General features: G+C 42.7%; 2 protein-coding genes across 4 annotated transcripts in view; one reads left to right on the top strand and one right to left on the bottom strand.

Annotated features, from left to right (window-relative positions):
- The window catches only part of UBAC2 (UBA domain containing 2), a 164850-nt gene that overhangs the window by 71412 nt on the left and 67562 nt on the right, over positions 1–25876 (top strand). The gene's annotated exons all lie outside the window — the stretch shown is intronic.
- On the bottom strand, positions 10267–24857 carry LOC110140249 (G-protein coupled receptor 183). 2 transcript variants are annotated; one of them, XM_020898577.2, is made up of 3 exons: positions 24748–24857; positions 16967–17120; positions 10267–11896 (listed from the first exon to the last, which is right to left on the bottom strand). In XM_020898577.2, exon 3 carries the CDS (start codon positions 11864–11866, stop codon positions 10796–10798), a length of 1071 nt encoding a protein of 356 aa, XP_020754236.1. In that variant the 5' UTR covers positions 11867–11896; positions 16967–17120; positions 24748–24857; the 3' UTR covers positions 10267–10795. The 2 variants fall into 2 exon arrangements, with proteins under 2 accessions (XP_020754236.1, XP_020754235.1); XM_020898576.2 differs by lacking the exon at positions 16967–17120.

Below are 25876 nucleotides of genomic sequence, written 5' to 3'. Positions count from 1 at the left end.
TGTGCTTCCATGTTTCTCTTGGTATAATCTGTTAGAGCTTTTTATTTTGAAAAATTTCAATCACAGAAGCAGAGAGAATAATAAAATGAGCCCTGTGCTTATTTTATTGCTCCGTCATATCTGACTCTGTGCTCCCATGGACTATCGTCTGCCAGGCTCCTCTGCCCATGGGGATTCTCTAGGCAAGAATACTGGAGTGAGTTGCCATGCCCTCCTTCAGGGAGTCTTCCCAACCCAGGGATTGAACCCAGGTCTCCTGCATTGCAGGCGGATTCTTTACCGTCTGAGCCACCAAGGAAGCCCTCTCCTCCAGGGGATCTTCCCAACCCAGGGATATTTCCCACATTGCAGGCAAATTCTTTACTATCTGAGCCACCAGGGAACCCGAAATGAGCCCTAGAACCCAGAAATAACAGTGAAAATTTTTGCCTCCCTTCCCTATTCTTTTTCTGGTTCCTTAAAAACTAAATACTTTCAGACATTTTGTTTCGGTTTTTGGACATCCTAATCAAGTGGAAGTTGCTTAGTCATGCTCTTTGACCCGATGGGCTGTAGCCTGCCAGGCTCTTCTGTCCATGGAATTTTCCAGTCAGGAATACTGGAGTGGGTTGCCATTCTGTTCTCCAGGGGATCTTCCTGAACCAGAGGTTGAACCCAGGGCTCCTGCATTGCAGGCCACAAGGGAATATTCCATATTTAAGGAAGGTCTGAAAAGTAGTGACATTTGCTTATAGAAACATATTACTTTAACCTAGCAAAATTATTTATAATTCCTTAATAATTCCTTATTATATACTACCAAAACTATATTCAGATTTCTCCTATATTCATTTTTTCTCTTTGAAAAAGCCCTTTACATTTGGTTTTGCATTTGGTTATGGTATCTCTTAGCTTTCTCTTTTTTTAATTAGACACTCCTTCCCATTTGGTAGAAAGCTTTAATATTTGTTGTGGTATAGTGAATAAGCCTGGATTGTCTTGCTCTTTATCTTTTCCAGGGTCCTCTTAGTGTGTATCCATAGAAAACAGAGGTTGAAAAACTTAATGCTGTCTTTCTCATACTCCCTTGCATCCAGAGTTCTGCCAATGATTTAGGGTCTTGTGCAGTTTGAATTCAGTGAGCTGAATTCGGTGTGAGCTGAGGCAGTACCATTTGAGATTCCCGTTTTGGTGGTCCATTTCCACAGACCCCACAGGGCCCTGGAGGTTATAGTTCAGACTACTTACTGCTCCCTAGACTCTGTTGAAATGATGTAATGACTTCCTGATTCCCAGCATCCTGACTGTGGCAGAGGAAGCAGTGTTCATGGTAGACCAGTCCTTATGTGTTGCTTTAGAGTCTGTTCCTAGACACCAAGCCTGGATCTACCCTTCTGGCCCTTTTAAAAATTTTACAAACGCCTAGTTTTGTAAAGTAAATTTTCTCTTGCCCGAAACAGCTTGAAAGGTTTCTATTATCTGTAGGTGAACCTTGGCAGACAGTATTGGTAATCAAAAGAACGTAAGTTTTATCTTTGACTTCAGATGTATATGTCCAAAGCAACATATCCATATCTGAAGCATGCAGATTTGAACTGGAATGTGGTTTAAGGGAAAGGAAGCAGTTTTTTGCCTCTGTGTGTGTGTGTGTGTGTGTGTGTGAAAGCCCGACAATCTTTCATGCGGATATCTGGTATAAGCTGTTCTTTGCTGGTGACTTTGTCACAAAAAGCCATTTCTTACTAGGATTTCTCATAGGTCCATTGAGACTACCCTTCCCTGCCCTCTTGAGGTATGAACGTGGCCCCATGTGTCTCATTCCCGTCTTCCCACGTGACTTGGGTTGTGCGGCTCAGTGGTGAAAGATGGAGACCAGCAGCCGTGTGACCACCACCTGCCCCTCCAACTCATCCCTGAATTTCTGCCTCCACCCCTGTTGTCCCAGCAGTATGGGGAATATATTGGAGACTATACTTAACAATTTAAAAAATTTATGACAAAATTTCAAAGATACGTGAATGCAGAGAGGACAATATAATGAAAGACTACCGTGTACCCATCGCCTTATCAGCATTTTGTCAAATACCAAACTTCAAATAGTTCGACAGTTGGGTCCCTTATGAGACACTTTTTCTTCCTTTCTCTTTTCCATTTTACTCTTGCTTCCTCAATTCTTCATGGCCAAAAGGCCTACAGTATTTTTCAGCCCTGCCCCTGCCATCAGTTGACCAGCCCCTCCCCAGGTCTCTCCCCTAGGGATCTTGCCCTCCTCCCAGAGTCTCCCTTCCTTGGGTCTCTGGGGACCTGAGCGTGTGGGTGGCAGGCACCATCCATGCCCAGTCTCAGGTTGAGCCCTTTCCGAATTGTTGGAACTCACACCAGGGACTCTGTTGAATTACAAGATATGGTACACCAGTAATATAGTTTGCGTTGATTTTTTAAAACCCTGATACAGGCAATGACCCCATATATTTTTACTATATATTTTAAAAAGCAGATATTTCACTCCAGGACTTAAGGGGAAAATTGTGGAACTCAAACAGTGAGAACACATCAAAATGTTACTTTTTTTAGAGTAGGATTAAAACCTTTTTCAGCCTCCGTGTAGTTTCGTTTTGACGCATTTTTTTTCTTCTCAAAACCTGCATGGGAAAAGTCACTCTTATAAGATATGGAAACCAGAAATAAATGTTCTCACACTGAAAAAACTGTTAAAAGCCAATCAAAAATCACTTGAGTTCTTGGTTCAGACCCATTGTAGTAGGCGCCATGCGGAACAGAAGGGCTCCTGCCCAGACGTGGCTGGCAGCTTACTCAAGTGGACAAGGCATCCAAGTACCACTGTCGGCAATGAGACGCAGCATAGTGAGTGTGCAAATAAAGAGAGAGTGGAAGTCTTTACAGTTTGGGGGGCAGATAAGCGATTGAAAAATAAAATAATATCTGGATCTGCATTATCAGGAACAGGTTAAATGAGCATAATCATCTGTTGCCTCTGTGTATATGGAAGAAGAGAGAAAGTTAGTGGCATGCCTCTTATACTCTCATCAGAAAACTTTTCGTTTTTTTTTTTTTTTTTGGAAAAGAAGTCTTGATTTATTTAAATGTCATTACAGTTTCCAATTTAAAATATTTTCCAGGATTAGTATTTCAATACCATAATGTATTAGTTGTCTGTTGCTGCCTAACAGACTACCACACACAAAAATAAAACCTCTCCTCCACCATACTTGACTAGTACTAATCATAATAAAGAGATTCTGAGGAGACTTTAGGGTTAAAGAGTCCACCTGCCAGTGCAGGAGGTGTAAGAGATACGGGTTCATTCCCTGGGTCGGGAAGATCCCCTGGAGGAGGGCATGGCCACCCACTCCAGTATTCTTGCCTGGAGAATCCCATGGACAGAGGAGCCTGGCGGGCTACATACAGTCTGTAGGGTCGCACAGAGTGGCAGATGACTGAAGCAACTTAGCTCACACACACAGACAATCGTAATATGGACAGAGAATGGTAAAGTGTGTTAAAAAGGAGAGATATCACTTTGCCAACAAAGGTCTGTATAGTCAAAGCTATGATTTTTCCATTAGTTGTGTATGGATGTGAGAGTTGGATCATAAAGAGGGCTAAGCACAGAAGAATTGACGCTTTCAAATTGTGGTGCTGGAGAAGACTCTTGAGAGTCCCGTGGACAGCACAGAGATCAATCCTAAAGGAAATCAACCCTGAATATTCATTGGAAAGATTGATGTTGAAACTGAAGCTCCAGTACTTTGGCCACCTCATGTGAAGAGCTGATCATTGGAATATACTCTGATGCTGGTAAAGATTGAAGGCAAAAGGAGAAACAGGTGGAAGAGGATGAGATGGTTAGAGAGCATCATTGACTCAGTGGACATGGATTTGAGCAAACTCTGGGAGATAGTGGAGGACAGGGAAGCATGGTGTGCTACAGTCCATGGGGTCGCAAAGAGTCAGATACAACTTAGTGACTGAATAACAGCAACAACCGTCCTCAACTACCATTTGATGACCTGTGGTGTGTGTGTGTGTGTGTGTGTGTGTGTGTGTGTGTGTGTGTATAATTTTTAAAATTTACTTATTCATTTATGGCTGCGCTGGGTCTTCATTGCTGCCTGAGGGCTTCCTCCAGTTGTGGCCAGTGGGGACTGCTCTCTAGTTGCGGTGTGTGGGCTTCTGGTTGCAGTGGCTTCTCTTATTGTGAAGCAGTAAGAAGGCTCTAGGGCATGCAGGCTTCAGTAATTGCAGTGTGTAATCTCAGTAGTTGTGTCGCACAGGCTTAGTTGCCCCTCAGCATGTGGGATCTTAGTTCCCAGACCAGGGATCAAACCCATGTCTCCTTCATTGGCAGGTGGATTCTAAACCACTGGACCACCAGGGAAATCCCAACATATATTTCTTTGAGCATTATCTCTATGCAAGGTGCTGTGCTCAAAGCTACCCAGAATGGAAAGAAGATTCAAGATCTCTGCCCTAATGGGGCTTATGTTTAAACGGAGGGATATAAGAGTGATGCATGTAAAATAACAGACCACAGGCTGTGTGATGGTTGGCAGAGAGCTTACATGTCATGTAGTGCCGTTATTTCATTGATAAGATAACAGAAATCTAGAAAGGCTAAAAGACTTGACAAGAGGTGATGTAGCTGATACACAGTCAAACCAGAACCAGGTTTCCAGGCCATTGTATTTTTTCTCTTCTTTTGTGGCAAGATAATTTTTGTCTAAAGTTAAAACTGTGTGGCATAGGCTATATGAAAGCCAAATAAGTTGAGTAAAGGGAAGATGGGTGGCTTTGAGTGGTCAAAGGAGAATGAAAGGAGGAGGTACAGTTAGAATGTGAGTGTAAAGAATGAATGGCAGAAACAGGAGAATCCAACCAAGAGGACCAAGTATTTGTCATATTCATGGTGTAGACCAGCTATCTTGAGAGATACTTATTGAGCAATGAAGAACAGCGAGGTAGCAGACACTTGAAAGTGTGAGAGAGGAACTTGCACTTCATGCGGTCCATGATGGGGAACTACTCTCAATCCCGGAGCATGAAATGACATGATGAAACTGGGATTAGGGAAGATTACATCTGTTTGCTGGAAGAACTGCATAGAGGGCACATTCTTTTCTTACCCTTGGTGTATAGGTCGGTGTGTTAATTAGCCTCCGTTGTGGCCTCAAATTAATCCTGAGGTCTCAGTGGCTGAATATAAATGCATCTCTCGTTTGCACTACTTTGTCAACACAGATGGATGGGGTATGGGCTGGGGAGTTCTCCATTTATTCATTCAAGGACCCAGCCTGACAGAGGTCCCGCATCTAGAACCTCGCTGGTCCCCACGGCCGAAGAGCTGGTGTGGGAGGTTCGTCACTACTGTCCAAAGCTCCATGTAGGAAGGGACCTACGTCGTTTTTTCTGGCCAACCCATTAAGGTAGTCTCATGTGCCACAGTAGAAAGTTGAGACTATCCAGTGAGCAGTAAGTGTGTCTTCCAAGGCTGTCTGAGGACCTGGCGTATACTTCTACTTGTTTAAAAGAGACAGTGTAGTGGTAACGAGTGACAGACCTTGGAGCCAGACTGTAGAGTCAAGAGCCTGTCTCCCCTCCTTGCTAGCTGTGTGGCTTTGGGTAATTGACTGAACTTCTCTGGGGCATAATTTCCTTATCTATAAAACAGGGATAGTAATGGGACCAGGAAAAGGAAATGACAACCCACTCCAGTATTCTTGCCTAGAGAATCCCGTGCACTGAGGAGCCTGGTAGGCTGTTGTCCATAGGGTCGCACAGAGTCAGAAGTGACTTAGCATGCATGCATGCATTGGAGGAGGAAATGGCAACCCACTCCAGTGTTCTTGCCTGGAGAATCCCAGGGTCAGAGGAGCCTGGTGGGCTGCCGTCTATGGGGTCACACAAAGTCGGACACAATTGAAGTGACTTAGCAGCAGCAGCAGCAGCAATGGGACCAGCCTTGAAGAATTATTGTAGGCTTGAATACATAAAAAGCCTATCTCATACAATTGTTACTGTTAGCAATTGTTTAGCATGGTTTTTGTTGTTAATCTGCTGACTTCCAGTATAGCACCTGAAAGGAAGGCCAAAGTGTCTGGCTCCAGGTGAGGGGAGCAGTAGGCAAGACGTTGTAGTCATTTAGGTGTGTGATGCCAGCATCCAGCCTAGGATGCTGATTTGGGGCAAAGAAAAGATGGGCAAGAGTGAGTTCTGGAGGAGAAAATGAAAGCAGGGCTCACTGGCCAAAAATACCGTGGTTGAGAGACAATGATCAGGTGTGGGACTGAGGGAATGGAGCTTGAGAAGCAGAGAAATTAGGGTGCTCCCACAGGGAAAGAAGATAAGCTGAAGGTTCGACGTGGTGTTGGGACATGTCCAAGGCCCAGGAAGCCACAGGAAGTGGAGGAATGGAGCCATCTCTTAATGAACGTAGTTCTGTAGGTGGTGAAAACCTTGTGCTCCAAGTCACACTACCCTGGGGCCAGAGGATTTGGATCGAGCTCCCAGGCCACGTCTTCATGGCCTGGCACTCCAGTCTCCTCATCAGCAAAATAAAGTTATGTGTGTGTGCTCAGTCACTCAGTCGTGTCCGACTCTTTGCGACCCCATGGACTGTAGCCTGCCAGGCTCCTCTATCCATGGGATTTTCCAGGCAAGAGGACTGGAGTGGGTTGCCATTTCCTCCTCCAAGGGATCTTCCTGACCCCGGGATTGAGCCCCCCGTCTCCTGCACTGGCAGGAGGATTCTTTACCACTGAGCCATGTGGGAAGCCCCAGATAAAGTTCTGCCCACCCCTTAAGGGAGTGAGGGTTGAGGGAGGTAATGCCTGTCAGGCACTCGAAAGCCGTGTGTAGCAAACCGTCAGCAGTTGTTCCTTCTCAGCTAATTGAACTTTCAAATGAATAGAAATCTGAGGATTATTTTTTAAGTGACCAGTTCTTCAGAGTTTAATGTAAAGCAAACGTCCAGTGACATCAGTTCTCCTGAACGCTAGTCACCCCCAGATTCCAAAACATGGGCTATGTTGTCACCAGATCAGCTCTTCATTTTTTCACTCTTAATAGTCCAATGAGCAGATGTTTTTAGCTTTGCAAAGAATAACAAATTACAGTGGGCTAAGAGTGACCAAAATAGACCATTTTAAAAGTTTATTTAAGAGCCGAGCTTCCTCTTTTAAGATTGCCTGGTACTTTTTAGTGATCAGTAGGAGTCACTGCCCTTGCCTCTTGAAATTTAAAGTTGTTTTCAAGCAGAACATATTTCTGTAACTAAATATGAACTGGCTTCTTGGGAAATTAGTTCTGTTCTGAATATATCTGCTTTAAATTGCAGGGTCTTTGAGAAGCCCTGTCTTCAATTACACAATTACATATTCTCTAGCATATGTAACTTCTTTTTCATTTCCCAAAAAAATTAAGAACTTTGGAGATCTTTCAGTAGATCTTTAGTATTTTGTTGGTAATAGTACAAAACAGGTGCTATTCAATTCGATGGGTATTTGAGAGACTTCTTTGGGCCAGGCTGGTACCAGGTGCTGTGTAGCTAACCTACAACACCTTCATCCTCGGAGAACTCACAGCCGGAGCGTGTTGTCTTCCAGCTCTTGGTTATTTGTCCTGTTGAAGGGTTAGCTAACCTGCTGGCCTATAATTAAACCTGCCTTCTCATACTTTTTTTCTGAGTCTGTGTGCTTCACTTCTTTTTATGACTGGGACATGAAATTAGGGTTATGTTCCTGTTGCTCCTTGTCTCTTAATTACCAGGTTCCTTTCCTGAATTTAGATTTCTTTATAAAGTGTGGGCAATACAGTCTGTTCATCCTGTTTCATAGATTGTGAAAAGGAAGACATTACATAATTCCTGGACCAGTTGGACTCTTCATATATACATGATGTCATTTCTAAAATCTAACCTTTACTGTTCTGTACTATCCTATATTGTCACTGAAGAGTCTGCGTGTTTATACTGACTTAAGCTAAGTAGCTTTGAGAGTTTTTTTTTTAATTAACCAAATGATCCTTTTAGAAATAAAAATAAAACTGTGGAAGAGGAAGTATGGTTAGCTGCCTTGTAGCTATCAGCTTCAGGGAAGGCACTGGTGACTCACTCCAGTACTCTTGCCTGGAAAATCCTGTGGACGGAGGAGCCTGGTGGGCTGCAGTCCATGGGGTCGCTAATAGTCGGATACGACTGAGCAACTTCACTTTCACTTTTCACTTTCATGCATTGGAGAAGGAAATGGCAACCCACTCCAGTGTTCTTGCCTGGAGAATCCCAGGGACGGGGGAGCCTTGTGGGCTGCCATCTATGGGGTCGCACAGAGTCAGACACGACTGACGTGACTTAGCAGCAGCAGCAGCTATCAGCTTTCTTAGATGTTTTCTTCCTACTTCCCTGTTATGATTTAAAATTGTTAATAATGTATCACCTGGTCAATGTAGAAGGACTTATAGGTTGTGATTTTCAAACAATGTGTGGTATCTAAGGCCACCTCCTTTTTTCGTGTAACAGAATACAAATATTATATATCATTGTCCCTGTTTTCCAAGGTTGCCTGCTCCCGAGGGAAATGCATAGGAAATAAACCTGAAGCCAACTAATAATACAAGATAGTGCTCCAAGGCCATGTAGGAACCATGGCTTCATGAATGAAATAGGCAGTAAGGGCCTTTCAAAGAACAAGGAATAACTGAGTTTGATTAGAGTACAGACCTTTTTAAAAAAGATTAATTGGAGGTAGGTTTAAAGTTTACGTTTTTGGCAGTATGGCTCCTGATCATCGGATAAAATCATGTATATAGACTTGTGGTATAGTGGAAGGAGGAGGCAGAAGACTGTTCTGAAAAAAGCGTGTTATCCTTTGTCAAGTGACATAGATATTTACTGTCTTGTTTGAAGGATCTTAAGAACTGACCCCGTTAGCACAAAGAGGCCTCTCTCATCTACTATGGAACAGCGTGTTGGCTCATGCAGACAGTAGACTGTGCTGGAACACAGTCGTACAACTTGTGTGCCGTAAAGATGCTCTGAAATTCAGGAAGCTTTTGTTTCTAGTTTTCATTTAGCAACTTTCACAATGGTTTCTCTTTGGGAATCAGACTCAAATATCTACATAAGTGCCACCTTGCATAAAGTGTAGTATTTTGCCCTTTTTCTTCTTCACTTGGAAAAGTTTATAGATGAAGGAAAGGCCCTAAGTTCCTGACTTCTATCCATGTGGTCATCTATCTCCCTAAGGAGTCACAAAGACCAGTGGCTATTTTTGACAATGGCTTTAAGGTATCTGTGAAATTAACACAATACAAATCTGAAAATGCACAGTAAATGATATTGAATCAACCATTAAGATTAGTTTTCTTACAGGATAAAATCTGAAAGTGAGTGAGGTAAGACTTTAAAAGAAAGTATTTCCAGGATATAAAGCCTAATAAAAATTTTCAGTATGACCCATCATATACCATTTCATTTCTTTAGTTATCAAATGTGGAGTCATTGCTAACATAGGTACTGTCGTGAGGTAGTTGAGGGATCCAGTAAAGCAAATCTGAGCCAGCAGATGGGTTACTGTACTTGGGGAGGCCTTGCTACTTGTAAAGAAAGTGCTGCTCAGTCATGTCCGACTCTGTGCAACCCTGTGGACAGAGGAGCCTGGTGGGCTACTGTCCTTGGGATTCTCTAGGCAAGAATACTGGAGTGGGTTGCCATTCCCTTCTCCAGGGAATCTTCCTGACCCAGAAATTGAAACCAGGTTATACAGAGGTATTTCTATTTGGTCACAAGAGTCGGACATGACTTAGTGACTAAACAATGATAATGTTGTAAAGAATCCTGGTGACTCTGAAGTTCATGATTTTCCATTTTACTCTCCATCTTAACAAGGCAAGCCACAATTAAACCCCCACTGCTCATCCTCCCTACCCTTCCTGGTAACCCAACCCACTGAAATACAGATACAGGGTACTGCCGACTTCTGTATAAATAAGATACCATCCCCTAGGGACCCAAGAAAAACCAAGGCTATTTGCTTTTTTTTTTTTAACTCTCAAGAAGCGCTTAGCAAGTGTACCCTCTTTCCATATGAGATCCTTGTCATGTTCCTGGCAGTGGCCCATGAACGCTGTGCTGGCTGCTTGGGAAGAGCTTTCATTGCCTTTATCACCATCATCATCATAAGGCTTTGCTCCAAAATCTGCCTGCTGCTAGTGTCCTCTTCTGTGTAACTTTTGCTGAGAGTTCACAGTGAGCATTGAAGGACATACTCATAATTTTGTAGCATCTAGCTCTTTATTCAAAAACAAGTTTCTTGAGATGAAAATTTATGACTCAGGGAAAAAAATGGTTATTATCAAGGAGGTAAAGTCTAAGATTGAAAGAAACATGAATTGATATGTTATACAAAAAAAAAAGAGAGAGAAAGGGAATATTACAATATTAACATTTCTACACTGGCAATATACAATTTGAATAGTCTTTTTTTCTTTTTTTGAATTATTGGTGAGGAACCTTAATGATTTAATTTTTTGTTAACACAAAACTTTTCTTTTTACACTGAGACTTATTAAAATACCCTCCCTTTTAAAGGTATACTATTTCATTTACAAATGAGAATTTTGCTGAATGTTGTTCTTGAGTGTAAAAATATATCCATTTACTTCCAAGTTGGAGGTGGGAAATAGTGCCCAGTGAAAGGAATTCAAAAGAATCCTAATGGGAAGTCTAACACTTGTTATAAGAAAAGTCTTGCAAAATTCAACATACAGTCTACTTTGGTATAAATCCAAGATTCCTTTCCTTTTACTTTCCATTTAAAGACTTGGAATGTATCATCATTTGAGTTTCTGTCATTTCACGTGAGTTTTCTTCAGGGGCTGACCTCACAGCACTGGAAATTGATACACTGACTTGACGTTTCAACATCTTCATGACCTTTCTCTTGTACCCTTTACATGCAAAAAAATATATAAAAGGGTCCATGCAGCAGTTGAAGTTCATCAGACATACTGTAAAGTGCAGAGATATCTGGAATGAATGTCTTTGGCTGCATTCCAGGAGACCAGGAAAACGAAGCTTCTTGATCATGTGTTGAATAATCGCAACATGATACGGCGTGAAACATACAACAAACACAACAATTATAAAAATAATTGTGTTGAGAGCCTTTTTGTTGACACCAGATTTCTCAGTTAGCGGGTTCTGTTTGGCAGTTTTAAAGAGCTTGCAACAGATTTGAGAATAGCAGATGAGAATAATGACGAGCGGAACTATGTACCCTATGAAACAGGCGCCAAGCAGAATCCAGGGGAGGGACTCGGTTTCCTCAAAGTTTGGATACTCCATACACGTGGTCCTTTCAGCCTCCTGTTTTGACATGGGGTTTACGAGTAGCGGGAGTGTTTGAGCAAATACCACAATCCAGACAAATATGCAGATGCCTTTCGCGTGTTCTATTCTTTTTATTTTATTGTACCGCAGGGGGTGCACCACAGCAAAGAACCGGTCAATGCTCAGGCAGGTCATGAAGTTCACACCTGCATATGTGTTGATGTAAAACACAAGAGCAGTTATCCTACACAGGGCATCGCCGATTCTCCAGTCAAAGCCCAGTGCATAGTAGGCTATCCGTGTAGGCAGAGCCGTGGTAAAAAGTATATCCGAAATCACCAAGTTGGTTGAATAGAGAGTGGTAGAATTGATTTTTTTCCTGTTTTGAATAATGACAATCAAGGCCAGTAAGTTTCCCACAAGCCCAATTATGAAGACGATGCTGTAATGCAGTGGCATGAGGATCCTGGCTGTGTGGTGGTGGTCATAGAGATCACAGTCGCTTTCCAGAGAAGCTGCAGAGGGTGTAGTAAAATTGTCCATTTTTATATCCGTCAGTGGTGTTCAGGGTCTCTAAAAAAAACAAGAAGGGCATGTTTTATTAAAAGCATTCTTGTAAATCTCCTGCATTGGCAGACAGGTTCTTCACCACTAGTGCCACCAATTTGTGGAATACAACTAAAAGTTCTGATTATAGGGAAATTTATAGCCTTAAAGGCACATTAAAATAAAGATTGACAATCAAAAAAAAAAAAGCATTTTTAGGGACTTCCCTGGCAATCCAGTGGTTAAGACCTGTGCAGGGAGCACAGGTTCCATACCTGGTTGGGGGACTAAGATCCCACATGCTGAGCAGTGAAGCCAAAAAAAATTTTTTTGAATTTTAAAAGTTTTAAAATATAAATAAAACAAAAAGCATATTTAACTAAAAGTGATATAAACTAACTCCTTGAGATCTAACTTAAAATGTCAAGATTTATATAATTTTCAAAAATCTGTATGTCATGTGGTTACAATACTATATTGTAACAGGAGCAGAGACTGAAATTTATGTTTTTATTCTTAAAATTTGGTCATTTTGGCAAAGCTCTGGCAAAGGAAATAGAACCATTTAAATAGGGCAAATGTATTTTTGTGACAAGGGAATGCACTAACTTTTTAGGCAGAAATTTCCCCTTCGTTTTTTTGGATCATTATCTGGTAAAGAGTAAAATCACGTAAAGCACCCCACACTTCAGAAAGCGTAAAACTTTGCTTTTAAATTGAATATCAGTTGGACTTTTTTTTTTTTTGTCAAATGCATATCACTGCCAGGAAATGAAATCAGTCACACATTTATGTAGCGAAATACGAACTTACCACAGTAGTCTGATTTGTGTTAACCCAAAAATTATGAGAAACAAGCTAAGGCCTTTGTTAGGAACTGAAAGTTAGGTTTTCTTTAAGAAAAGAAGAAGAAGAAGACCATGACCACGGCAACCATGACAAAAACAACAAAAAAAGAAGAAAAAGAAACAAAAAGAAAAAGAAAAAAGTCCTTTGAGGGGAGAATTTTAAATTAATGTTAAAGAGTATCATTCTGCAGGTGCCCCACTGATGTATGCAGTGTGCATTCTTACATGTGCACACAGTAGGAAAAATTACACGCATGGCATTCTGTGTTCTGTTTTATTCATTTACTTTGCATGGATCAGGGTAGTCTGTCTTTGTCCTATGTGTAGATCTCATGTATTCTGATCTGTGTATTAGACCTTATGTATTCTGAAGTGTTCCAGCGTTAATGCATAATTTGCTTCCCTACCCCCTTGATGAATACCTGGATTACTTCTACCTCTTTTCTTAGTATAAATAGTGTCTAAGATGAAAAGTGAAAAACTCCTATAATAAAAATCCATATATAAGGATGAACTTCGATAAAACTAAGAAACAGCAGAGCAATAAATTCTGTGAAGTTTTTTCTGTTTGTTTGGCCACACCACATGGCATGTGGGATCTTAGTTCCCTGACCAGGGATTGAACTCGAGTCCCCCTACTTTGGAAGTGTGGAAACTTAACCACTGGACTGCCAGGAAAGTCCCCTGTAAAGTTATTTTTAGAAGGAAAATAATTTTGTGGTAGGTCTCTATGCACAAATCTCATCTGAAAGTTCACTGTAACTGAGGGAGAAGTCAACATATCTAGTAATGATGGTACTGTATGTTAAAGGAAAGAACTGTTTGTAGCCTTATCAAAGCACTGACTAGACATCTGCATCTCCAACTGCTGTATTAAATGAAATGGAAGTTCTGTAACAATCTTCAAACAGTGATACCAACAGAACAAGGCGGTTCTGAGAGGACTGCACTAATGTCATAGGTGTGTATTACCTACAGTGTTGATAGGTTAATCAGGAATACAACCTAAAGCAAATGGGAGCAAAAAAGGAAGTAGAACTTTTTATTAATCAAGGGAAGACAGGAAAGGAGACTCTGGGGAAAAGCAAAGGATGAGAATGGTAGGTTGCAAAACCAAAATAAGAAGATAGGAAAAGTGTCACGACAAATTTAAATACATTGATGTGAAAAAGTGTTAGTTGCTCAGTCGTGTCCGACTCTTTGAGACCCCGTGTACTGTAGCCCGCCAGGCTCTTCTGTCCGTGGGATTCTCCAGGCAAGAATATTGGAGTAGAATTTGGTGTAAGACTCAGGGAACTCAAACCGGGGCTCTGTGACAAGCAGAGGAGTAGGATAAGGAGGGAGGCGGGAGGGAGGTTCAAGAAGGAACACACACACACACACACACACACACACACACACACACACAACCCCTATGGTTGATTCATGTTGATGTATGGCAGAAACCAACACAACATTGTAAAGTAATTATCCTTCAATTAAAAATAAGTAAATTAAAAAAAAAATACTGGAGTGGTAGCCATTGCCTTCTCCAGCAGATCTTCCCAACCCAGGAGATCGAACCAGGTCTCCTGCATTGTAGGCAAATTGTTTACCATCTGAGCCACCAGGGAAGCCCCAAAAGTCGAAAGTGAAAGCGTCAGTCGCTCAGTCGTGTCTGACTGTTTGTGACCCTATGGATTATAGCCCACCAGGCTCCTCTGTCCATGGAATTCTCCAGGCAAAAATACTAGAGTAGGTAGCCAATCCCTTATCCAGGGGATCTTCCTGACCCAGGGATCGAACTAGAGTCTCTTGCATTGCAGGCACATTCTTTACCATCTGAGCCACCATTGAACTCACCGCTTAAAAGACAGAGACTGTCAGTTTGGATTTTTAATAATCCAGCCGTATACTGGTAGCTCAGTGGTAAAGAATCCACCATTGGAAAGCTAGAGTAGCAATAGTAACATCAGAAAAAAGTAGAATTCAAAGCACAGTCAATATTAATAGAAACAAAAAAATCACTACACAAGTTCAAAGGAACAGTATTAGTATTCAAGGACATAAAAATAATCATAAATTTTACATGTAACGGCAAAATTTGACAGAATTTAAAGGAGAAATTGTCAAATCCACAACTGTAATGAGAGCTTAACACATTTTTATTAGAACATGATAGGTAAAAAAGAGAAGATTAACCCAGCAGGACTTAAATGCTAACAGAATTTGTGCTTAAAGCACATTAGAATTCTTTGCAGGTTTGACCTTGTACTCAGTTATGAGACGTGTCTCCAAAGTCTCAGGAAATCGTTAGCAAACAGCTCACATTCCTGGTGAGTAAGGGCTTCCCCGGTGACTCAGGTGGTAAAGAATCCACCTGCAATGCAGGAGACCAGGTTCAAACCTTGGGTCAGGAAGATCCCCTGGGGAAGAAAATGGCAACCCACTCCAGTATTCTTGCCTGGAGAATCCCATGGACAGAGGAGCCTGGCGGGCTACAGTACATGGGGTTGCAAAGAGTTGGACACGTCTGAGCGACTAACACAACATAACACAACAGCAGTTCACGTTCCTTGTGAGTAGTACAGTGCGACTAAATTAGAAATCAAAAATAAGTTAAAGAATCAATTTGGACTCTAGAAATATATTTTTCTAGGGAACTTACGGAATAAGAAATCACAATGCAGATTTTGAAGATCTTAGAACGAAAAGACAAAAGTATTATAAAACGGTGGAGTGCAGCTAAAGAGTTAACCCAAGATTGATGCAAAAGCCTTGAAGGCATTTATTTCTTAAAAAATTGAAAGTAGCTAAGTTAAATAACTTAAGTTAAATATATAGCTCAAGAAGCTAGAAAAGAACTGAGTTTGCCCCCACCCCCAAAATAGAAGAAAATAATAAAAAATAAATGGAGTTATTGATGAATTAGAAATCCAAACAAAACCCACCCAATAATACTTATTGGGCTTTATATTTTATGTGTTTTGGTCGGGGGGTGGGGGGGGGCGGGAATGGAGTGATTCTTGAAAGGGAAATCGTAGAATTGCAATTATGAAATAAAGAGAGAAGAAACTTTATCCATTAGTTGGGAAAGGTTTTGTATGGGAAGCAACTCTGCAGAAACAGACTGGACACAGGTGGAAATTCCAGGCACAGGTTGCAGGAACAGGCATCAAGAGCTACCTTTGGTTTTTGAATTTTTGTGAAAAAAAATTTTTTCTGAAAATCTCAACATTTAAATTTTATTTTGAGGAATCTTCCAAAGCAGGTTCCTGGGAACTGCCTTTGAAAATACATGGTGGGAAAAAACAACAACAGCAACACCAACACCGTGGAGTCTGCTAATCCTCCATATGAATAATGATGGCTGTAGATGCTAGGAAAGTTACACTGACTCTGAGAATGTGTCACTGCCCACCACTTGTAAAAGCATGGCCAACTGCTTCACTGAGCCAAGTACAGCATCCAGGAGCATCCATCAAAAATAAGTGTCTTTTGATGGATGAAACACAAAAGGCAGTGTTTTCAGAACATTTTATCCTAAGGAAAAGATGTTTAACACAGTGTCAAATTTTAAGAGTGAAAGTTTGCAACCAAATCAAATGTCCTTCATTAGGGAATTGGTTAGTTTATGGCCCTGTAGTGGAATAGGACATGGCCACATAGATGCCTGTTTCCTGACGGGGAATAATGTTAAGTAGAGAAAGCAGATTCCATGTCAGGCCACTTTGGAAGGAAGAAAAGCAGTTATTTACACACATATCCGTGCATGGATATAGAAGCCAGTGCATCATTTTGTACAAGTAAATTTTGAGTTTCATTCATACCTTCTCAATTTTAACACCAAACATGAATTAACTTACTAAATGAGTAAATAGGTAAATTCTTCCTTTTAATGTGAGGAAAAATTTACAGTTCAGCTGTTCTTGCCAAAGCCTGTCCTCTGACCTGTGTTTCAGGGCTCACCCCTGAGTGTTCTTTATTCAGATTCAGGCCTGAGTCGTTGCTGGCCACCCACCTTAAGTGACATCTGGAAGACCCCTCCCAGCTGCCCTGGCAGCCAGGTGTGGCCAGCACCTGCCTACTCTGCCCTCAAGGCAACCCCTCTCAGAGAAGGTAGAGGACACACTGGATTCTTCTCCCTCCCCACCTGGCTCCCAGCCTCCTATCCCATCCAATGCTCGGCAGGGGCAGCCACTCCACGCTGCCTCTCGAGAACCGAGAGTCTGTGGTTTCAGGGTGGTCGAGGCGTCAGGGCCGTCCTCACCTGTGCACAGACAGCTGGGGCACACGTGGCCTTGCCGCTCCGGAGTGGGCGGCCGGTTCTTCCAGCAGATGGCGGGGCTCCCGTTCCAGGAGAAGCGCCTTCCCAGGTCGAGGCCAGGCCGGTGGCCGCTGTGTCATAGAGCCCTGAGGGGAGGCTGCAGAGAGGGCCGTCCCAGGTCAGAGAAAGGCCCTTGCACAAGGGGGCCGCGCCCGTGGGCTGACCCGGAGGCGCTCGGTACAGGGGAATGTGGGCTATTCCGAAATGTGTGTGTTCGGCTCTTTAGCAACCTCTGGAAGGTCGATTCCATCGGTTGACAGCTCTACCTTTGGCGGTGTTTACCCAGTGTTATTATTAATGCTATAGTCCATTATCTTTATCTAGTCCATTTTATCTTTTTCAAATTAAGAGAAAAATCTTTTCACATATTTGACTGTTATCCTGTTCCTATATCAGGCAATCCCAATTTGTTATTATATCCCCTCAGAAACCCTATTTTGTCTCTTCCTTTAATCCTTTTAGGATTCAGGATTACTTTCCTGAACCTTGACTCACTCCGTGCTTTTATTCAGGAAAAATGGTTTTCTAGTGCTCCCTCCACACGCAGATCCTGAAAATTCAGACATAATACCTTTTAATGTCTGAGGACCTACACCTGATGACGAATGGATGCTGGGAATGTGCTCTTGTCCGAATTAGGTGTTATATCATTGACACACCCAGGTTCTGCTTGCTCTTTGTGTTACAGTGCTCCTTTATCAACCTTTGCATTGCAAATTCCCCTTTTAACTGTTTCTAATCCTCCCTCTTTTAGTCATAACCAAATTGTTCCTTTCTTTACCTCTTTGTTTATTTTACACTGAATTTTAAACATTTTTCATAATTGTTAACATAACAGCATCTGTTGTGTTATTGAGGTTAAATATACTGAGTTGTACTTGAGAGTCCTATGGCTCGCCCTTTTATTGCTTTGAGAAAAACACGAAGAGGTGCTTACTCTAAATCTTTTTTCCTTAGAGTACTTGAACCTCTAAAAATTATAATTTCATTGTAAAGCTTTCTGGTGAAAAGACGTGCTGTGTTGCTAAGCTGTCCTCCATGCCTTACTCCTGAAAGGATGAGGGTTGTCCTGAGGGCGCAGATGTACCTGGGCTGTGGGAAGTGTGGGTCCTTATTCAGGTTCCACCCAGGGAGCCACTGGGCAGCCATCCGTTCCAGGCCTCTTAAAGTTTGTGTTAATAAGCAAAGGAAGCTGTCTCAGTTTTGTCTCTGTCACTCAATATTGATCCTTTTAACTCTACTATTATCCTAACATTTAACAGCAAGTTCTTTCACAGCAAAATATGAATATCCTCCAAAGTATTTTTACTTATGTTTTGGGGAGTGGGCCTGTGTGTGTGGTCTTCTGTAGATTGATTTCCTTACTAGTTAGGTTAGCGAGCATTTCTTAAGACACTATCATCTCATTTTTGCATAACCGGACATGTTTACATGAACTGTCATGTTCTTTCTAGCCACAGAAAGGAAAAAATAAAAAGCCCCCTCAAAACTCATTTATTAGTATTTCAGAAAACTGTCCAAGAGCTAGTGTGGTTTGTACTCTAGAAATATTTACCCTGGATACCAACTTGGAGGCAGTTGTGATTTTTTTTCACAGGGTACTAATACATACTTTTTGCAGTCTCAGCTTACTTGCTTGGATAATTAGTGTCTTAGCTTTTATTTGTGGCAGAAGCAGAATAAAGTCTTCATTATATTCAAAGATCTAGTAAATGCTAGAATACTGGCTCTTAGAGTTTAGCTCTAAGATTCCTGAAATGTCACCTTTACCCCTAATATGTATTCACTTAATAATCATCAACACTTAAAATGAGAAGGGCTTCATCTTGTAGTAATTTTGCTTAATTTCAGGCCTTAATCAATGAACCAAATGGGTCAAAGCATGCTGACAGGATCATTGCTAAGAGGTGACTTGTCTTTGAGGTGAAGTCTGCTCAGGACCGTGTTTACACGTCGAGATGGTCTGAGTCAAAGTGCCCACAGTGACCTGCACCAGAGAGGAAGTTCCTGGAGCCGCTCTCAAAAACAACCCAGGGGGCCCCAGAGTGGACGTGCAGATGCAAATGATGTTTGACTGTTGTTAAATGATGTGTGCTGTCTGATCCGATTCTTTGATTTCTGTTGATACACTGTCCTTTGGTTATTTTGTTGAAGAGGGTTAAGATTGAGGAAAGATTTCTAAGTGGGGGAAAAGAAAGTCCCTGGGAAAGGGATGGGCAGAGAAAGGCTCCGGACTCAAAGGGACAAGGATTCTGTCTCCTGGGGAAACAGACGAGCGCAGATGTTTCAGGACAGCAGGCTGAGGCTGTTCGGCGCCTCTGAGGACAAACACTTGAGCTTCCCAGGTGGCGCTAGTGGTAAAGAATCCGCCTGCCAGTGCAGGAGGCATAAGAGACGCAGGTTCGATCCCTAGGTTGGGAGGATTCCCTGGAGGAGGGCATGGCAACCCACTCCAGTATTCTTGCCTAGAGAATCTCATGGACAGAGGAGCCTGGCAGGCTACAGTCCATAGGGCCGCACAGAGTCAGACCCGACTGAAGCAGCTTAGCACGCATGAGGACAAACATACTCCATGGAAGAAAGAAATCATTGCTGCTTCCTCCAGTTACCTGATTTTTATATGTATTTGTCAGGGGCTTGGAAAAGCCTTCGTGTTCTGGAAGCTAAGTGAACAGGTACATCTGAACCTGGTCCAGTGTCGCACACCGGGGCCTGGCAATCACCCAGGGATGTTTTTCACCTGCTTCAAGGTGAGAAACCACTCGAGCAGTTGTGTGTCCCTACTGCCCTGCAAAATTTAGTCATGAGTCACATCTGACTCTTTTGCGACCCTGTGGACTATAGCCCACCAGGCTCCTCTGTCCCTGGGATTTCCCAGGCAAGAACACTGGAGTGGGTTGCCCTGCCCTCAAGGGAATCTTTCTGACCCAGGGATCACACCTGCGTCTCCTGCACTAGCAGGCAGATTCCTTACCACTGGACCACAAGGGAAGCCCACCTTGCAAAACAGGAGCAGGAGAGTCATTCCTGATTGTCATTCTGATTGTGGAAAGAGCCCCAAGGCACGGACGAGCGGTGAACAGCACAGGCCCAGCCTTGCTTCCCGTCACTGGCGTGGCCAGGCGCCTGTTCCAGGCCACTCTGAACCGCTGTGATGTCAGTCCATACCCGATAACCTAGTCAAAGAAATCTTCCCATGCTATCAGGTGTCCCACTGACCCAACCAACTTTGAGTCCTAAGTTGGTAGCTGTGTCCAAGATTGATTTTGGGGGGGGGGGGGGTGTCCAGGGAACATCGTCCAGAAAGCAGGCTGATGGCTGCCTCCATGTCTCCAAGGGAAACTGCCCCCCCACCCCGCCCCACCCCAGTGCGCCGGCGCGTCTTTGTCAGGAGTCTTGTCTTCTGCGGTCAGTGTGTCTGAGGGCAGCTCTCCTCCCTGCCTCCCGGGGAGCTCACTTGCTTTCTCTGGTCTGTGGAAGGGTGACCCTGCGGCTGACCCCAGGACATGGTCTGGTCCTGACTGCCTCCCGGTAGATCTGCCCAGGGTCAGGTACAGGCCAGTGCGTGGGGTGCATCTTCAGAAACGAAAAACACCTCAGTGTTGGCTGGCCTGTCCTTTCCTCTCTGTGCCTCCGTGGTGTCCTGAACCCCATGGAGACGCCGCACCTTCTGTAAACGCGTACGTCAGAACTGATGGGAAAGTGAAAGGTGCCTGACCTGTGTTACCTGCTTAAACACCCACTTGCACATTTGGGGTTTTATGTAGTCTGGCTATTTTTCTTTCACCTTTCACTGATTATTTATTCCTCCTGTGGCTTTTTGGCAACTTGAATACTGACTCGAATGATATGGAGGTCTTCAGAGATGAAGACAGAGGAGGTAGTAGCACTGAGGACTCGAAATATGTGGCATATTGTTTAGGAACTGGAAGAAAAAAACATTCTTCCCACCCTAGTATGCGTTTCAGTGTAAGGAAGACAAAGGCCATTTCCATGTGGCATGATTGGACCTATATGCAAGATAATCAACTGCATAAATATATGTGTATAAATATATAAAGACTTCTTATAAAGAAGGGCTGAGTCAGTATTAACCTTTATCTCCTGAATCCAAAATGTTTCCAGAAATAATATGTACCTTTTCTCCTTAAAGTCTGAGGGAGTTTCAGATTTTGCATTTCATCTCTGTTATCTCGTAGAAATTAGTCAGAAATGTTACATATCCTTACTTTATGGATGAAGGGAATTCCAGAGAGATTAGATCTCTCGCTCAGGGGTCCTCCCCCCAGGACAGGTGCCAGGACAGGTGCCAAGCCAGGGGCCACTCAGGCGCCCAGGCCTCTGCGTCCTCTTGTCACCCCCTGCCTCCTGCCAGTCAGTGGTTCCTGGGCCTTCGGCCTGCTGCACCCCTCCTCCCTGCCCCCTGCACGCGCCCTTCTGTGTGTCTGTCTGTCTACCTGTGTGTGTGCTGCACCCTCTGCTCTGCCTGTCTCAGGCCTCCCTCACTTCTCTCTGGAGCTGCAGCTGCAGCCCCCGCTGGTTCACACGGTGCCCTCTGGACCCGGACAGACTGCATGCTGTCTGTAGTGACGCACAGTTTCCTTCGTGATCAGGCTCCGCTTCCCTCTTTAGCTGGATCTCTGGCCGCCTTCCCTCCCGTGACCTCGAGCTCGGTCCCTGCTGGAATAGGCTGTGTTCTCTCACAGCTCTCTTCCTTTCTGATCCTCTTCCTTCTCTCTGGCGCCTCCTGGGCCCCGGCCTGCATCCTCCACTCCTGCTTTCTTTCCTTCAGGCCTTTGTTCAAAATCAGCTGCTCCCAGACACTTCCCTGATTCTGTCCTGTCCTCTCCTCCCTCGACAGCACCTGCCCCGCCCTGCAGAAAGGCAGCGTGGGGCGCCCTTGCCAGGGCCCTGTGCCCTGTACTAGCATCCGTACTGTTTTTTTTTTTTGTTTTGTTTTTCCTGTTTCCTGCTAGCCTGTGAAGTCCTGAGAGTGGCGGCTGTGTTAATTTGGTGCTATCTCCAACCGGCCCATCATTGGTGCTCAGTAAATATCCGTTAAGAAGTAGCAGAGTCCCAGCTTTCTTGATCCCCAATTGGAGTTTATTTATTAGACTACAGGGTGCGTTTAATGAATAAAAGTAACCAGTAGTATTCAGCATAGATTGTGTCCCAGGCACTGCCCTGGGCACCCTAGGTATATTCACTCCCAGACCCTCACAAAGCTTTCCCAAATACATTGCCAGTGGTGAAACCAAGGAACAGAGCGCTTACGAGTCTTGCCTCAAGACACAGCTGTTAAGTGTCAGGATTTACTCCCGGCAGATCAGCTCCAGGAATGACATTCAGTGTAATACATTTTAGCCTCTGCTCCTATTTCCAGCATGATCTGATGTTATTGGTAGGAAACAAGTAAAATAGGAAGACATCTCAGAACTTTTAACACATACCAGCTCATACACCTGCCTGCACCAGAGGGAAGAGAAGGGCTGGGGAGACAGGACAAGAGAGGGAAGGAGGAGAATAAGTTGCTGTCATTAATTTATCTCTAGCATATTTTAATGCAAGTAAAAGTTTCATAAGTAAATTTAGACTTTACTAGCTTTAACAGAATGTCTATGAAAATAGTTTGGACTGAAATTTCCACCAAAAGATGGTGAATACCTAGGACGACTTACGCTTGTTAAGTATTTGCAGATATTTAACAGAATATTTTTATTTCTCTGTTCAGGCTTTCCAGATACCACAAGGATCTTTGTCAACTCTGTTGTTTTTCAAGGGATTTTCACATGTTAGTTATTTCATCTGCCATTGAATGCCTGTGTTTTACAAACTTCTTGGGAGGCTGGGAAGCCGTATGCACTGGGGGATACTACACATGCTTAGCACATGCACAACTGGGACATTTTAGCAGCTGCAGGGGGCCCGTAACCATAGCAGAGAGACTCCTGTCCCTGCCAAACTCCTTTACTGGCTGGAGAACTCTTTTTTTAGTTGTAAAGTTTTAAAGGGTGCAGATTTTATCTCATGTTATCCCCTAGAATGTTTCAGGTCTGACCAGCTGCAGATATCTAATCAATGCCTATGGAAAGCATAAATGAATAAAAGTCATAGAGTGACCTGAGTTAATATTTATTCCATTAAATGACTGGTCATGTTACTGAGACGCTCTCAGAAGCCAGTTGAAAGTAATTTATCATAGACATTCCTACCACTCACACGATATATGAGCCTAGTGAATGAGGATGCTTTCTGGAGCCGTGTGCTTTTTGCAGTGTCATGTCCAAGAACTGCAGTTAACCCCTCCAAGAGAAAACATGCACTGAAATCCTAGCAGATGCAGAGTCCAGCCAGGCAGCACAGTTAGGTGTAGACATCCATAGACTCAGTCTCCATGTGAAATATTCTCTAAAGATCTCGAAAAAAATTAAAGAAAAAGAAAATGACCACAGAAGTGGTAGGGCAGGGAAACTTTGCCTATTGGATTCATCCTTCAGTGGTTTAATGGGCAGAGGGAGGAGAGGCCAAGGCTAGCAGGCAGTTTTCCAGCACTTTCTATGACAATCAGTGTTATATAGCACTTACGATGACACCCAAGGACCGGGCAGTATGGTTACTCCCCATTTTACAAGTGAGGTAGATGAAGCCCGAGAAGTACCATGTCCAGGGTCACGCAACTAGTAAATAAGAGAGGGCAAGCCTGACTCCAGAGCCCATGCTCTTAACCACTATCCTGTATCGTACTTGGAGCAAGACCCTCCCCTTCAAAAAGCACACCCTCCTTTAAAGGAAGTCTCTGCACAGGTTACCTGTTACCAAGAGTTTCTGTCACCTCTGTTCCCAACCTGGACATAAATATTGGCAGTTCACTGCACCTAGTTCATTGTTTTGTGATATTTTTTATGCATACAGAAGTTCTAGGAAGAAAATACCAAGCTGTGTTTAGCCTTTCTGATCTTCAGATAAACATAAAGCAAACAAGCGCTGTTCCTTTTTCACTTATTAGATTAATAGTTTATATTTAGAATTAAAATACTCATTTTGTCAGAGAAGCAGTGAAGCCCAGACTGTCTGCCACTGGTGGGAGAGTAAATATTTCTGTAAACTGAAAAATATCAATTTTAACTAAAGTTCTTTTTTTTTTTTTTAAATGTGTACCCTTTGCTCCAGGAATTTGACTGCTGAGATTCTATCCTGAGAAATAATAGAAAGTATAAAAGTAGAGAAGTAACAGAAATACAGGAAAGACTTTTATGTACATAGATCTGTGGTCAAATAGTAACATGTACTAACTTTTCAATTGTGCTGAATAACTTCATCACAGTACATTTATGTGTAGGAATGCTCCATTCTACATTAACTTTGTTCCTTTTCTTCATAAAGTATCCTGAAATACTGGCAGTATTTGCTGATTACTTCATACTGTTTTTTGTAATTGTGAGTTCACACAGAAATACAAAGTAAGCCCTATTTTTTTTTTTTTTTTTTGGCAAAGATATTTCTGGCCTGATTCACTACCTTCACCTAGCTTAATATCAGCTTATTAGAACTGCCAGTCACCAACGAGTCTCAAATGTATAAATGATAAGACTTCTGATGTTAGAAGTGTTTATAGCTTTTTGTTCAAAAGGTTCTTTACCTTTACTTTAAACCTTAACTAGACTTTCAAAGTTTTTCTTAACTTACAAGAATTTGCTGGAAAAAGCAAAATATCTGTTACTTACCTCTCGGTGCCTTGTTGGGGCCCCTGTGTGGCGGCAGTCAGTATTCGCCCAAACTGAAGTAGGTTAACCTTGGCATGTTGTTTTAAGGGAGATTACCAGACATCCTTTTATGGTGGCGGCTTTTTTTTTTCTGTCACCCTGTGACTGAGCATAGTAATGATCAGTTAGCCTCATGTGTGCGTGTGCACTTTTTTTTTTTTTTTAATGGGAAGTGAAATTTTTCTGTTAGTGACTTTTTTTTTTTAAGAAAAGGGTTATCCAAAAACCCCTTGGAATTTATGACTTGTTGATATCTATGGAACTTTATAAATTTTTCTATAAAGATTTAAGTTAAAAAAAAATTCTTTGGAAGAGACTGAAGAAATAAACCTTAACCAGGGGGGAAAAAAAAGGAATATAGCTACTGATGATGTATCCATATTACGTGTGAAGTATGAGTGTTAACATGTTTTAAGGAAAAAAGTCAATTTTGCCAATTCTGTCTGGAAACTTGGTGCAGGGAGTAGTTTACTCATTCTGTATCTTATCAGCAGCTTAATGAGAAAGAAATAGAAGTTTCTGTGGTGAGTGGAGGAAAATGCTCTTTTGCATGTGTATAATGATTAGTTGGTGTTTTTAGGCAGGAGACCAACCGACTGGATCAGTGACTGCGTGAACCCATGTTAACAAGGGAGGGGGTGAAGGGGGAGTCTTACAGCTAAAATCACCTGTTACGCACACAGACCTGTGCTGTTCACCTTCAAGTTTTAATCGACTCAATTTAAACCAACAGTGCCACATGGATATCAACATGCAGATTGATTTGCAGGCTAAATTAATGGAAACAGAGCTCTCAGAATACGAGAGATGACCTGGCTGTTCTCAGTGAGCTCAAGAAACTGCATTTTGCCAAGGCATGGATGACCTGCAGCCTGCCCAGGAGGTATGGGCTCTGGGTCCCAGGTCTTAGGAGGAAAGATGGAATGAACTAAGCATGTCCAGGCTTGGCAGGGATGTGATCATTATCTTCATGATCACAGTAAAGGGTTTAGGTTGCATGTGTCAATCTTCCTAACTCCAGAGGGTAAAAGGAAGGTGTGTAAGAGGAGGTCACAGGAGACAGCTCTCAAATCAGGGTAGGAAAGCAGTT

The sequence above is a fragment of the Odocoileus virginianus genome, chromosome 8, assembly GCF_023699985.2.
Source record: "Odocoileus virginianus isolate 20LAN1187 ecotype Illinois chromosome 8, Ovbor_1.2, whole genome shotgun sequence".
Taxonomy (NCBI): Eukaryota; Metazoa; Chordata; class Mammalia; order Artiodactyla; family Cervidae; genus Odocoileus; species Odocoileus virginianus.
Note: the sequence above shows the minus strand (reverse complement) of the source record. Positions and strands in the feature narration are given on the sequence as shown.